The sequence below is a fragment of the Abrus precatorius genome, unplaced genomic scaffold, assembly GCF_003935025.1.
Source record: "Abrus precatorius isolate BTA unplaced genomic scaffold, Abrus_2018 Scaffold8, whole genome shotgun sequence".
Classification (NCBI taxonomy): Eukaryota; Viridiplantae; Streptophyta; class Magnoliopsida; order Fabales; family Fabaceae; genus Abrus; species Abrus precatorius.
The window spans coordinates 37,672,351-37,685,819 of NW_020874428.1; the positions used below are offsets into that span (position 1 = coordinate 37,672,351).

General features: G+C 28.2%; 2 protein-coding genes across 3 annotated transcripts; one reads left to right on the forward strand and one right to left on the reverse strand.

The window, feature by feature from the left end:
* The first annotated feature begins 4,800 nt into the window (after window positions 1-4,800).
* Window positions 4,801-6,638, forward strand: LOC113874829 (bidirectional sugar transporter SWEET5). The gene is made up of 6 exons (XM_027513043.1): window positions 4,801-4,843; window positions 5,096-5,132; window positions 5,233-5,449; window positions 5,539-5,700; window positions 5,994-6,113; window positions 6,528-6,638. Exons 1-6 carry the CDS (start codon window positions 4,801-4,803, stop codon window positions 6,636-6,638), a joined length of 690 nt encoding a protein of 229 aa, XP_027368844.1.
* A 1,738-nt stretch (window positions 6,639-8,376) lies between these two features.
* LOC113846067 (serine/threonine-protein kinase STY13-like) lies at window positions 8,377-13,133 on the reverse strand. 2 transcript variants are annotated; one of them, XM_027473909.1, is made up of 7 exons: window positions 12,734-13,113; window positions 12,532-12,646; window positions 11,845-11,966; window positions 9,952-10,148; window positions 9,682-9,856; window positions 9,252-9,386; window positions 8,578-9,136 (listed from the first exon to the last, which is right to left on the reverse strand). In XM_027473909.1, the coding sequence occupies exons 1-7, from the start codon at window positions 12,863-12,865 to the stop codon at window positions 8,930-8,932; spliced, it is 1,083 nt and encodes a 360-aa protein (XP_027329710.1). In that variant the 5' UTR covers window positions 12,866-13,113; the 3' UTR covers window positions 8,578-8,929. The 2 variants fall into 2 exon arrangements, with proteins under 2 accessions (XP_027329709.1, XP_027329710.1); XM_027473908.1 differs by having other exon boundaries at window positions 8,377-9,136; window positions 12,532-13,133.
* Between the last annotated feature and the right edge of the window lie 336 nt (window positions 13,134-13,469).

Below are 13,469 nucleotides of genomic sequence, written 5' to 3' on the forward strand. Positions count from 1 at the left end.
TACCGTCATGTATTATAAATTAATAAAGCTTAAATATACTTACGTTACCTTTACTTTATATAATCTTAATTCATCATATGTTTGTCTTTAATTAATTAACTTATTATTTTAATAATAAGCCAAAATATATTTTCTTTTAATTACTAATATACTAATATACTAATTGATTAATTTAAATTAAATATATTTTTATCAATATAATAATTTATAATAATAAAGTGTAGCAACTCTACTTTTATGTATTATAAATTGTTAAAATCTATGTCTGTCAATGTTAGCTTAAATTTTATATACCATTAATTTATATAAAAATTAATTCAACTTATAAAACTAATCAATTATATTTTTTATTTAATTAAAATGTGTCATCTAATTAAAAATATTAATTTATTTAATTAAATTAAAATATCTTTATTATATTACTGCAACAATTTATGGTGTTAATATGTAGCGTCTCTACCTTTATACACTTTAAATCATAAATACTTTTGTGTACCAGCGTTACCTTATGTTTTATACAATATAAATCTATCAAATAAAATTTTTACTATTTTTTAAAAAAGAATTTTTTTAATCAATTCAAATAAATTTATTTCTTTTATTATATGAAATCAATTTCATATTTTAAAATTTCATGAATCATATTTCTAATTTTGATATATTAAATAACTAATCATTTCTCTATTTTTACTTATTCATACAAATTTCTACAATATTAATGTGTAATTTACATTATCTTCAATTATCTAATAAATTATAGAGAATTTATGTATAACTTATGCTATCTTAAATTATCTTTCAATATAAATCTTCAAATTTAAACTTTTTTCGCATTTATAAGCTATAATATTTTTTCTTTAATTATTAAATTATTATTTATTTAACAATTTGTAATATGGTTGTGTGATATTTTTTCACCTTCCGTATTGCTTCTCATAGGATACATGTATAATCGTGTTATCTTGTATCTTAAGATTATAATTTTAAGAAAATAATTTAATCTCAAAAATAAATTTTTTCTATTAAACTTAATTTTAATCTACCAACTTAATAATTTTTATAATAAAATTACGTGACTTTGAGTTTCCACTCTTACACTTGAAAATATGTAAGAGTGGAAACCAGAACCCGTCAAGTCAAAATAATTTTTGAAAATATTTTCTTAGATACCGAGTTAATATTTCAATAAATAATTTTTTTCTAAAATAAAAATAATTAATGTTTAAGGGTTAAATAAATATTTTTTTTAAATTAAAATGAATTTGCATAATTAATTTAATACAATTATTTTTAAACAGATGCTTTCCCTATACGTAAATAATTCCATAACTCATTTTTTATTTTAAAGATCATGTTGTTTTTAAAAAAAAAAATTAAAATTTTCTTAAAATAAATTTTAGTGATGATTCCTCTGATTTTAAAAAAAATATTTTTATTCTTAAAAAATATTTTTTTAAATATATTTTTGCTGTATTGTTGCGACTATCCGATTGCGACATTATCTTTTTTAAACAATTTAAACTCAGCAAAAATATTACTTAATGCAATTCAAACATATAGATTATTTTAAAATCAATTTCTTTGTAAGCAAGCTTATTGCATTTATTTGTCTAGAGTTTAAGCTTATAGTAGTATTATTTTTCAAATGCCAATGAAGGTAACGTTTGAGTTTATTATGATTTTTTTTCACTTTTATTCTTATTATTTTGACAAATTTTACCTTTTAGCACAGTATATAATATCACTAATTTATTATACAATGTTAAATTATGGTTTATTTTGTTTATTATTTTGGAATGTTGTGATAAAATATAATTAAAAAACAATGAATATTTATTTTAATTTTTATATTTTTTACACTATTTATTTTAATCATTAATAAATAATTGGTTTATTAAATATATTAATAAGAATTTAAAATAAACTCAAAATTATAATTAACTAAAACAGATTTTGTCTATTAATTATGGTTTTTTTTAACTTTTTGTGCCAAAAATAAATTCAATTTATTTTTTCTATTAAATATACATTTTATAAATTTTAAATATTTGCCATCACTATTTCATATTTGATAAAACATTTATGTAGACATGTCATATTATATATTTTATGTTAGATTTATAATTGATGTGATATAATTAATTGTATGTCATTTCAATACTAATCAGTGGCATGCATTGTTTTTAAAATATTTATGAAAAAATTGGAAATCAAAAACAAATTTAACCATATTTTTTAAGAACTAAGAATACATTCTAATTTTTTTTCCCTATTGAAACGAGTATAGAAACCGAGAGTGCATCTTTATGATTATATAGGATTTATTTAATCTTGCACAGAGTTAACTTGGGAATATTCTTACTTTACTAGCCAAAAAGGTGAATCCCTCGTTGTGAGTCGATTTGTTCTCTAATAGAGAAAGAGTGATTCGAAAGCAGCCAACCAAATTAATTTGTTACGTTAAGGCTGCGTTTGAACAAATATTTACTTTTAAAAATAATTTATAGTTTATGAGTTAATTTTTTAATAGTTAATTTTAAAAATTTTAATAAAAAATTTAAATTAACTTAAATTAACAAATTTAAATTATAATAAAAAATTAAAAATTTAGAGCATGTTAAATTTTTATTTTAAAAATTATTTTTTATTTTTAAAAGTAAAATATAATACAAATTTTTATTATATTATATTTTTAAAAATAAAAAATCATTTTTAAAATGAAAATCAAACATACTCTTAAATTTTTCAAAATATTCGTCAAGTATGTTTTATTCTATTTCTTTACATTTTAAGAATTTATATTATATTGTATTTTTAAAAATAAAAAATATTTTTAAAATAATTTTTTAAGAAAAAAATTTCAAGTGTGTTTTATCTTAATCTTTTGCATTTTAGATTTTTTTCTTTTTTTTTCTTTCATTATTTTCTTTCTTGTTAGTTCTCTCATTTGTTCTATTTTGCGTATTTTTTAATATTAAAATTTTATAATTTTATTTATATAGTGTAAAAAAAACTCAATTGTTCCATCTTAATAAAATATTTTAAAACAATAAAAATTTAAGTATTTTAGAATTTTAAATTCTTTAAAAAATTTAATTTTTCTGTCCAAATACAACTTAACAGCATTCCCCTAACTTAAGACGTCCCAAGGGAATGGATATCTTGAGAAAAAGCCAGTGGAAGAAGCCCCCCCGCCCCCTTCAAGACGGAAATTAAAAATAGCAATTACAAGTAAATAGCATCCGATTAATGTTATATACTCAATTATACCTCGTTATAATCATACTTGCTGTGAAATTATTGTGATAGTTTCAAGAATGAGTTTGATATACTATTCAAATGGGGACTGATTTAAAAGAAAATAAAATATAGAAAATTGGGATTTAACTGAGTAATCAAAAGATATTTATATTTTTTAAATAAATTATTAATTACATTATCTATTAATATATAATTAACGGTCTAAATTACTGTAAAAATTATATAAAAAAAAAAATTTTGACATCGAAGCAATGTTTTTGTGATAAATTTTATCTCAGTTGCTTCGGACATCGCTATTTACGAGAAGTGAAAAGGTGCCTTCAAAGGACGTAGTCAAGATTTGTGATTCACATTGGATCGGGTCCGTGTTTTGTTGGGCCGTGTTCTTCGCTCTTTGTTTATTAAACAAGCTAAGACATTATTGGGGTTGACTTTATCCAGAAAATTTTCACCCAAAAAAATAATACTTTATCGAGAAAAAGAAAAACTTAAACTTTAGAGGCAGTAACATAGTTGACCCAAAATCAAATAGAGGCAATATTGAAAATTATTACGGTTATTAGTTTTATTAGTGTTGATCTTTGGCTTAGTATGTCGTTAAGTTAACTAGAAAAAAAAATAGATTATTTTGATAATTGATTATATGTATAATTGTTATTTTTTATGTTTGGATAGGTTAGATAAAAAGTAATTTTAAAAAATTATTACATTGGAATTATATGAAATAATTATTTCTTTAGCTTGAAATAACAACAAAGATTTAAAGTTATGTGCAGTAGTTAGATAATTAATTATTAAAAATAAAATGGAAAAAATTAACTATAAAATAAGCTGATAATTTTTAATCACAAATTTAAAATTTTATTATCTCAAATAAATTATTTCGTTTTAATTTTTTTTTTATCAAACAGACTATAATTTTTTCAACATTATCCAAAATAAATAAATAATATATTTTTAAGTTTTTTTTTTCAAAACAATCATCCAAACACTCACTTATCCTAATAAAATTTTGAGCTTGTTAATAACCAAAATAGAAAATATTAAGGTTATTAGTTTTTTTTATAAAAAAAAAATTGGTCTTGTACGCTTAGACTAGTAACACTTGATCTTGACCTAAAATGTAATATTTATATGCATGCATGCATCATCGTATTTAAGCACTTTCGTACTACTAATACCATAATACATTGTTAGGTGTCATTTATTTTCTTCTTTTCCAATCCTTCAAAATTCACGAGATTTTACATAAGCTTGTGGTTATACGCCCCAATGCTGTCTAATAGATGGTTAGACAGTGAATTACGTAGAGTGAGAACTTACTTGTGGCTTAAAACCAAGTTCACAAATCAGCGCTTCAAGCCAAGTTTCTTGCGGTCAAGGACCAACTCTTCACAACCTAAAATTAGTTGACTGTTGGGATAACTATATATGGCATATTTTTAAGTACAAATAATTAGAAACTTATTAAGTAAACAAAGTTCTCTCACTTTCTTCTTAAATAGTTTTCATGCACCCTCTTTTCTGAGTCTTGCAACCATGGTTAACAGTGAAGTAATTAGAACCGTCGTTGGAATAATTGGTTGGTCAAGGAAAATCTCAGCGCTTTATAACTTTTTTCTTCCACCTTTGTTTTTCCTTCTATCCCATATAAGTTTAACCTATATTTCTTTTTGCAAGGAAAAACCAGGAGTCATTTTAATCTAATAGAACCACGTGAAAAAAAAAACACACGGAACAATTTAATTAATATAAGTCTAAATTCACCATCTAATCTTTTTTTTAAATTTCAAATAAATAGTTTCTAATATATGCATTGCTATTAAATTTGCAGGAAATGTAATCTCTTTTGGTTTATTCATGTCTCCTGTGTAAATCTCTCTCTCTCTCTCTCTCTCTCTCTCTCTCAATTTCCTATACTTAATAATGGATGAATTAAGGGTGATAGTGGCAAATATTTCAAACTTGCAGGCCTACATTTGTAAAAATATGGAAGGCAAAATCAGTGCAAGATTTCAAGCCAGATCCTTATGTTGTGACTATACTCAATTGTGCAATGTGGGCATACTATGGAATGCCCTTCGTAACTAAAAGTAACGTTCTTGTGCTCACAATTAATGCATTCGGCTTCGTGCTTGAGATCGTTTACACTTGTATCTTCTTCGTATTCTCAAACTGGAGCAAGCGTGTGAGTAACAGCTCCAACTAAAGCCTCTTTTTCCTATAATTACTTTGTCCCAATTGCTAGTTGAATTTGATGAATTTAACGAATTTCAGAAAAGGATCCTCCTAGTCCTCCTGGTTGAAGTCATCTTCATTGCTATGGTGGTTTTTGTAACCTTGCACTTTGTTCACACCCTCAAGCGAAGAAAGTTGGTTGTTGGACTTATATGCATAATCTTCAACATCCTCATGTACTGTTCACCCTTGACCGTCATGGTACGTGTAATTCTCTTTCTTAAAATAAATATACATTTGGTATCCAATTTTCTTCTTCAAAATGCTAGCAACACATATTTTAAAATCTTTTTTCAACACATTTTTAGTTACAAGCTAAATTTTATTTAATAATAAGAAAAATATTAAATTTTAAGTATAAATGTGTTAAAAAGACATTGCTAGCAATTTTTTTTTTCAATTTTATGTATATTCAGTTTACGTAATAATTACTTTTACTCCTCATCTGCTTTTTTTTTTCTTTTTAATTTTGATCCCCCAAATAAAAAGAACAGCGACGAGTAATTCGAACAAAGAGCGTGAAGTACATGCCTTTCCTACTTTCACTCGCTAATTTTGCCAATGGAATCGTCTGGACGACCTATGCACTCCTCAAGTGGGATCCATTCATCGTGGTAATGTATTATTAGCCATTACTAAATTTTGGTTATGGTTTATTATATATTAAATTATGTGATATCTTATTATTTATATTAAAAATTTACTATACATATTAAAATTTAGTTTTTTTTTCTCCTCCGATTGAATCAAATACTTGAATATGTTGAGTGAGTTTACGCTAGAAATTTTTTGTGTATTATATACACAAGGACTTAAATTCTGTTGTTTATCATTTGAATCAAACTCCGTTGGTTTAAAAATTTAATTTAACTTTAATGACTGACATCATGTAATTTATGCAGTTGATTTTGTTCAATGAAATAATAATTAGTTATGATTGTCAATGAGGATATATTTAATAAAAAATATTATTATTTATATAAATATTATGATTATAGTGACTGGTATTTAAATGTTTGAAATGGTAGATTCCAAATGGGTTGGGAGCACTTTCGGGGTTGGTGCAGCTGATCCTGTATGGCATTTACTACCGAACAACGAACTGGGAAGAAGAAACCCCTACTCGCCCCAGCGTATGATTGGTGCTTGGAGTCACAGAAAATCAAACGAACATCAAGATTTAGTTAGAGTCTGTTACTTTCTTTTATTCCACCCTCTTTTCAAAAAATAACTTATTTTGTATTGTTGAAATCGTATTATTGATCTCTTCTTGAGATCATGACATCCGTTATTTGTTGTATTGTTGTGGACCTGAATGTTGTATTTGCTCAATTGAGCTCATCAAGATTTAACCCAAAATGATTATCAAGGGTTGGGAGTGACAGCAGAGGAATGTAGCAAAATTGGGATGGCAAAACCGCTGTATTTGTCCAACTTCATTTACTATTGACCCGTTAAAAAATAAGTTAATTGGGTCGAGTAATGAGAATAACTCACTCAATTTAAAGATTGGTTTATACGTTGATGGCTTTATCTACTTAAAAAAAAATTAGTATTAACTTACACACACACACACACAAAAAAAATAAAAATTTAAGTCTTACTTTTTTTTTTTGGTCAACAATTACAGTCTTACTTAAATATGATAAATTCGATTGACAATAATCAAATTAAAAGTTTACAAGTTCGTAAATTTGTATAATTTAAACCCTATTTTTTTTCCTTAATTTTTAGTTACAAAAATGTTAAGGTAAAAAAAAAGTAAATTAACTGGTTTAACTTGTCCTCCCCCATTTAGGACACAAGTTAAGGCAAGTTAGGGGTGTTCTAAAACTCTAACCCGCCTTGTTAAAATGAGTTAGTAGTAGTATGTCTAATCCATTCTGTCATCCTTATAACTCAGTCAAATATTATATATATAATGTTATTTGGTAAAATATTACGAGTGAAATTCTAAACTTAATAAATTAAACTTCTTACCAATATCGTTCGTAGGTGATTAGTTCATATAGTATACGCCAAATTCTTCTTAGACGTAATTTAATTCGAATTTTTTTAAAAAAGGACTCATAAGAGAACAAATAGAAAAATAAAATAGATTAAATTCTTTTCAAAAATTAAAATGAAGTTAGCCATCTTACTTTTTGAAGTTAAAAGAGAGTGTTTTAAAAAATTATAAAGAGTATTAGTTAATTTCAACTTCTCTCATAAACTTGATTATTTTATTTTATTTTTGTTTTTTATTTGTGTAAGTACTTATGAAAAAGTTTAATCAAATTGAGTTGAAGTATTGGATTTGAGCCTTGCATGTTAAGAAAATTGCTAAAAGAATTAATTTTATAATGTTGTGATTGATGATTTTTTTTTTATTTGAACAACACTCGTGATTTTAGAAATAAATAAAACTCAAATATAACAATAAGATTAATGATAATAATTATAGACTATTGTGATCTAATATTTCTTACTTAAAACAAAAACCAATCTTATATGTTATTATTGTTCATTTAAGGGATAAGTTCACTGAAACCTTGTCATTTAAAAACTTAGGACTTCTCCCTCATTCTAGTAAGACAACTATTATTTCCATGAAGAACTCGACACAAGCAATTTCTCGTTCATTCAATGACGCATTTATTGCAACAGTTCTTTAATCTAAACCCACACGGATGACCAAAAGTTTGGCAACGCATCAATGTAAAACATGTAATTGTTGTGGTTGCTTGTTAGGTGTTCTCTGTCTGTGTTAATGTTTTCCCGTTTATGCAAAGAACAACGTTGCAATAAATTGTATCTCACTAATTTTGTACAACTATTTCTATTTTCTTCTCCCTTTCATTCTTCAGTAGAATTAGGCTTCTAGACAACATTCCAATAGTAATTTTACTGTCCTTGAACAAAATTTAAGTACAGAGAATGGTGTAAAACATTGATTCTGATTTTATTCTCTCTCCATTCTATATTGATACTAAGTAGACCACACAAACATCATTGCTTCACCATTACCTTCTGCAAAATATTACATGATTTCAAGTGAGCACACCGATAGAGAATAGAGATTAGAAGACCAAGTAAATGGATCCAACTTAATCGCATCAATTATGATTGCAAGTTTGCAATAGTATAACGAAGATCCTGCAAGTTACAAGTCCAATCCGGCAACATTGCCAAGCTGAAAGTAATACCCATACCCACAAAACCCAAACCAATGTGTGGAAAAAAAGGTAAGAGAAAATGAAAATCAGAGGTACGGCTTTACAAATCCAAGGCATTATTGACATGTCACCAGCTCTTCCTACCTGTACGCCCTAGTGTGTATTTGTTTCATCTAGTATCCAAATCCTGTTTTCTCACTCTAGATACAAATTGATTCTTCAAATAGTGAAAAATCACTGAAACCAAATTGTTTGCTGGACTAAAGAATAAAACCTCAAGGCCCTCTATATTTGCGGAAGCAAAGACAACCCTGCTGCTGATCAAGAGGGATCATACCTCCACCTTTGGATGTGTCAATGGCCTCCAGCATGGAAACAACCTCGTCCATCTCCGGCCGTTTATCAGGAGTGGCATCCCAGCACTTCTTCATTACATGTGCTAGAGAACTTGGGCAACATCTTGGGATTTCTGGTCTTAAATTCTAAAATTCCAATAGAACATGATATAATCATAATGGACTCACAGACACAGAATCAATAGTGATTAACATGCATAGCTCAAGTGAAATAATCAATCAAAGCAGAGAGCAAATATACCTGGCGAACAACAGCTGAAGTAATTTCTGAGAAACTTAGGTCAGGATATGGCATGTCACAACAATATGTCTCCCATAAACAGATGCCAAAACTGTACACATCACATTTCCTGTTATAGGGGTTGCCATTTAAAACCTGTAAGCCACCCCATTGGGAAAATAAAAAATAAATAGTTAATTACAAGGGCCTTCTCTTTGATCAAATAAAAAGCTTTTATCTCATATTTTTCTTTTTTATTCACAGTTGCATACACTAATTTCTGTCACATTAAGGTAATAATTTATCCTCATTGAAGAACTTTTAGGATGACGCTGGAGATTGAAGACATCCATTACCATCACATGAAATATATTTGTACACTGCATGCCTTTGCACTAAGATTTCCACACACTTGCTATTACAATAATCTCTAGTTTGTAAAGGATTTTACCTCAGGAGCCATATAACCAAGAGTACCAGTCTCCCCAGTCATATCATTAGGATTTGATGCCTCAACACGTGCAACCCCAAAATCAGCAATTTTAACTGTGCGTGTCTTATCCAACAACATGTTCTCTGTCTTTACATCTCTATGGACAATCTTCTGAGAGTGAAGATAACTCAGCCTGCAAAACCAAGTGAATTCAAGTTGAGTTATTACATAACATATTACAAGAGTTATTGTTGTTCTCAACCTGCTAATCCACAATTAGATAAATACCCTCTTGCAAGATCAAGTGCCAGCTGGATCACAACCTTAAAAGCTAATTTCCTCCTCCTGTTCTTTATAAGGTATGATTTTAGCGTACCACCAGCAAGATACTCCACAACAACACAACAGACATTGTTTGGCATGCTAATGAGACCTTCATCAGTTTGTATCTGCAATTCTGCAGAGCCCATTGTTGCCCCTATGAACTAAACATGAAAATGTAAATAGCTTTAAAAATCTAGGGAAGAAAAATTCTTGCAGAAAAGTTCATAATTGATAATACCTTTTGAAAACTTAAAAGAGAGGAAAACACTGACTGCAAACTATCACAAGACAGAACATGAAGGATAAAGTGCCATGAAGAAAACGAGCAAAGAAGGCAATAGGGACATAATGATTATACTTGTTCTCTATACCTGCATGTATCCTTCGTCCCAGAGAACAGTATGACAAAGACCAGACCAGGACTCACCAGCATACCAAATAAATGTACTCAAATGTAATGAAGATAAATGATATCTTTTCAGTCAGAAAAATCTCGAAGATCATTTAGAGGAGAACATGGTAATAAATATATCAATCTTTCCAAAGAACAGATTCATCATAAATTATAGAGAGTTGAAGACTAGAAGCTTTAATAATAAGTAAAATTAAAAAAATACTGTAAGGATGGTTTATTCATTTACAAGCTTTGTTTAACAGAAACAGGTGACCCCACCTGGAGAGAAAGCGCTTTGTTGTTGTTGTTCAACAAAAACAGTGATGTTGAACCAAATGGATAAATCTTTAGTCACATCTATTTTCACCCTCCAATGTGAAAGACTAGTTTAGATCACTTTGAAGTTGCAATAAGCAATGCATACAGTGATCATATATCAAAACTGACTCTTTTTCATATGAAAATATCAATATTCATTTAAGTTAACAGAGTTACTAAATATATTAACAAGATAGAAATTAGAGTGCTATATATCTCAAGATTAATTTTTAAAAAATTAAGAAATAAACTCTGAATATGTTAAATTTCATTAACCTCATTGTTATCTAAAAACTCTTAAATTGAAGCACTATATATAGTTAATCAGGTTATTATACGCAGCTAATGCACAAGTTAATGCAATGATTTTACAGTGAAGATTCTCTGCAGGAAAAGTCACATTAATATGTTTCAACTTACATATCACAATAATCCCATTCCATAGGCAAACTAAAAATTAGATTATCCAGAGAGAATTAGAAACAATAAGGGAGAGAAACATATCTAGGAAGTTCATGTCTTGTGAATGAACTTTGATATTATAAGTTTCTATTCTTTTCACTTCCATAAAATACTTGTATTTCTTATATTTTGCAAGTAAAGATTTCTAAAATACCATTACAGCAAGCAACCTGCATATTGCTTGCTTTGAAACAATGTACATGAGAATTTTTAAAATGACAATCATAATAACAATAATTAAACGGCCCTCCACAGCCAGAAAGAGAGAACCCCTATCCGCAACAGCAAGCACATTCAAGTTGAATGTAAGTGAAAGGAGCGCGAAAAAGGGAGGTAAGAAGGTGATGACAGACATAGTTAAGAAGGAAGCCCATGAAATGTGAAATGAACATAACGTGGTATCCTTGAGTATTAAAATAATTATCAAAACACCTAATCACTTGACACCCTTGTAAGACATTATATACAAGTATGAAAAGCCAACTAAAACTAAAAGCAAGGACACACAAACTGATACGAAAATGATACTCAGCTGAAATAATATATGTTCATAGGACCTCAGAAGGCAGGAAGTTCTTGTTTTGATGGATCCCACCATGCAAATAATATCAGCATATGCAACTTTGAAACAACACAAACAAAGTAACATAAATTGAGGTTGAAATACAGAAATTGAAATCAACCTTTGTGACATTGGGATGATCAAGTTTATGCCAAACAGCAACTTCCTGTATAAACGCTGCCCTCAAGGAAGCGACTTCTGCTTCTGTCCTTTGGCCTTCTTCGCCCCAGTCCAACAATTTCACTGAGCATTAAGTAATCGCAATAACTCTGGTTAGTTCAAATACAAAGAGAAAAGGAAACCGCTAATTCTATCTACCAAAAAAAATAACCAACGAAACAATAACTTCGTATTTAATTATATAATTCACCAAACCATAAGAACCCCAACTTGGAATCACATGAATTTTAAGACGCTAAAAACATAATCCAAACTCTTATACTTCCACAAATTCAACCCCAGTCCCGGAAACGACCCATCACAAAATCATTGTAAAAGTCAACTCTTTTCAAGAAAACTCAGATAAGCAGGGAAGTTGATCGGATAAATTCAATTCAAAAATAAATTTTGCTGAAGAAATGAAGAATCTTTACAACTGCATCGCCCTTATATAAATTATACGGCGAACCCACTATTTGAAATTAAAAATTAAAAGTAAAAATTTTATTTTGAAGAAAGATCAAGACAAAAAAAATACACTTTTATACAAACTCCTCCCACTTTAAGCATCTGAATCTCATGAGTAAAACTGATCCCAAAACTAAAATCAAAATTTTTAGAAAAAAAAGAAGAAGAAGATAAAACTAACCAGCAACATCTTGAGAATCATAGACACCCCGATGGACCTTGCCAAAAGTGCCACGAGCTATAACACTCTTGATTATTAGTTTAGAAGGATCAATCTCCCACTCCTGCTTCTGCTTCTTGAACTTAACACTACCAGAAGGTTTGAATTTAACGGCAGTGGGTGAAGCAGTGGCGCTGCTGGCGTGAACACGAACATGATCAACATCTTCCTCTTCCCCTGTTCGCTTTTTCTTCTCTATGGTCAAAACCTTGTTCAGGTGCCTCTCTAGCTGTTCATCTATGCTCTTCAGATCAATCTGATCCGCTCTCACAAACCCATCACTGCTTTCCTTCATCTTCTTCTTTTTTGGTCTATGTATCCCTTAAGCAATTAAAATTACAGGAAAAAAAATTGTGGAAATTTTGGGTCTTGATGTTTCAGTTGATGTTATTGTTGTGCTTGTTCTTCATCTTCTTCCTCCTCTTCCTCTTTTCCTCAGCCATGTGGGCACATGGAATTGCCTGCTCATAACGTGTGCCTCTGACCCACTTAGTTCTCTCCTTCTCTTCCTCTTTCCATATTCTGTTTTTTTATTATTATATTTTGTATGTTTTCTCTATGTTCTATTAAGTAATAATTGACCGTGTATATATGTGTGTTTATAAAAAATCATAAATTACGTAATGGGAGCGTCAGAAGCAAAAAATAAAATAATATATATATATATATATATATATATATATATATTATGTATGTATATTATACAGTCGTTGATAAATAATATAAATTAATATTATTTAAATATAATTTTGACCTTTTTCTTATAACTATGTAGTTAATATTAATTTCTCTCGTAAAAGAAATTAATATTTGATTATATTATATAAAAATAAATTTGAATATCATTAGTATTTAATTTTATTATTGAAAACAGCACTTTATTACGAAAAAATGTTGTC

Excerpts from the sequence above, each read along its gene's own strand:
- LOC113874829 (XM_027513043.1), top strand. The coding sequence starts at position 4,801 with ATGGTTAACAGTGAAGTAATTAGAACCGTCGTTGGAATAATTG. Across the intron at positions 5,133-5,232 it reads GGTTTATTCATGTCTCCTGT|GCCTACATTTGTAAAAATAT; the intron begins GTAAATCTCTCT and ends TCAAACTTGCAG. Across the intron at positions 6,114-6,527 it reads AGTGGGATCCATTCATCGTG|ATTCCAAATGGGTTGGGAGC; the intron begins GTAATGTATTAT and ends TTGAAATGGTAG.
- LOC113846067 (XM_027473908.1), bottom strand. The coding sequence starts at position 12,865 with ATGAAGGAAAGCAGTGATGGGTTTGTGAGAGCGGATCAGATTGATCTG. Across the intron at positions 9,387-9,681 it reads TTGGTTATATGGCTCCTGAG|GTTTTAAATGGCAACCCCTA; the intron begins GTAAAATCCTTT and ends GGTGGCTTACAG. Across the intron at positions 9,137-9,251 it reads CTTCAGCTGTTGTTCGCCAG|AATTTAAGACCAGAAATCCC; the intron begins GTATATTTGCTC and ends TTGGAATTTTAG.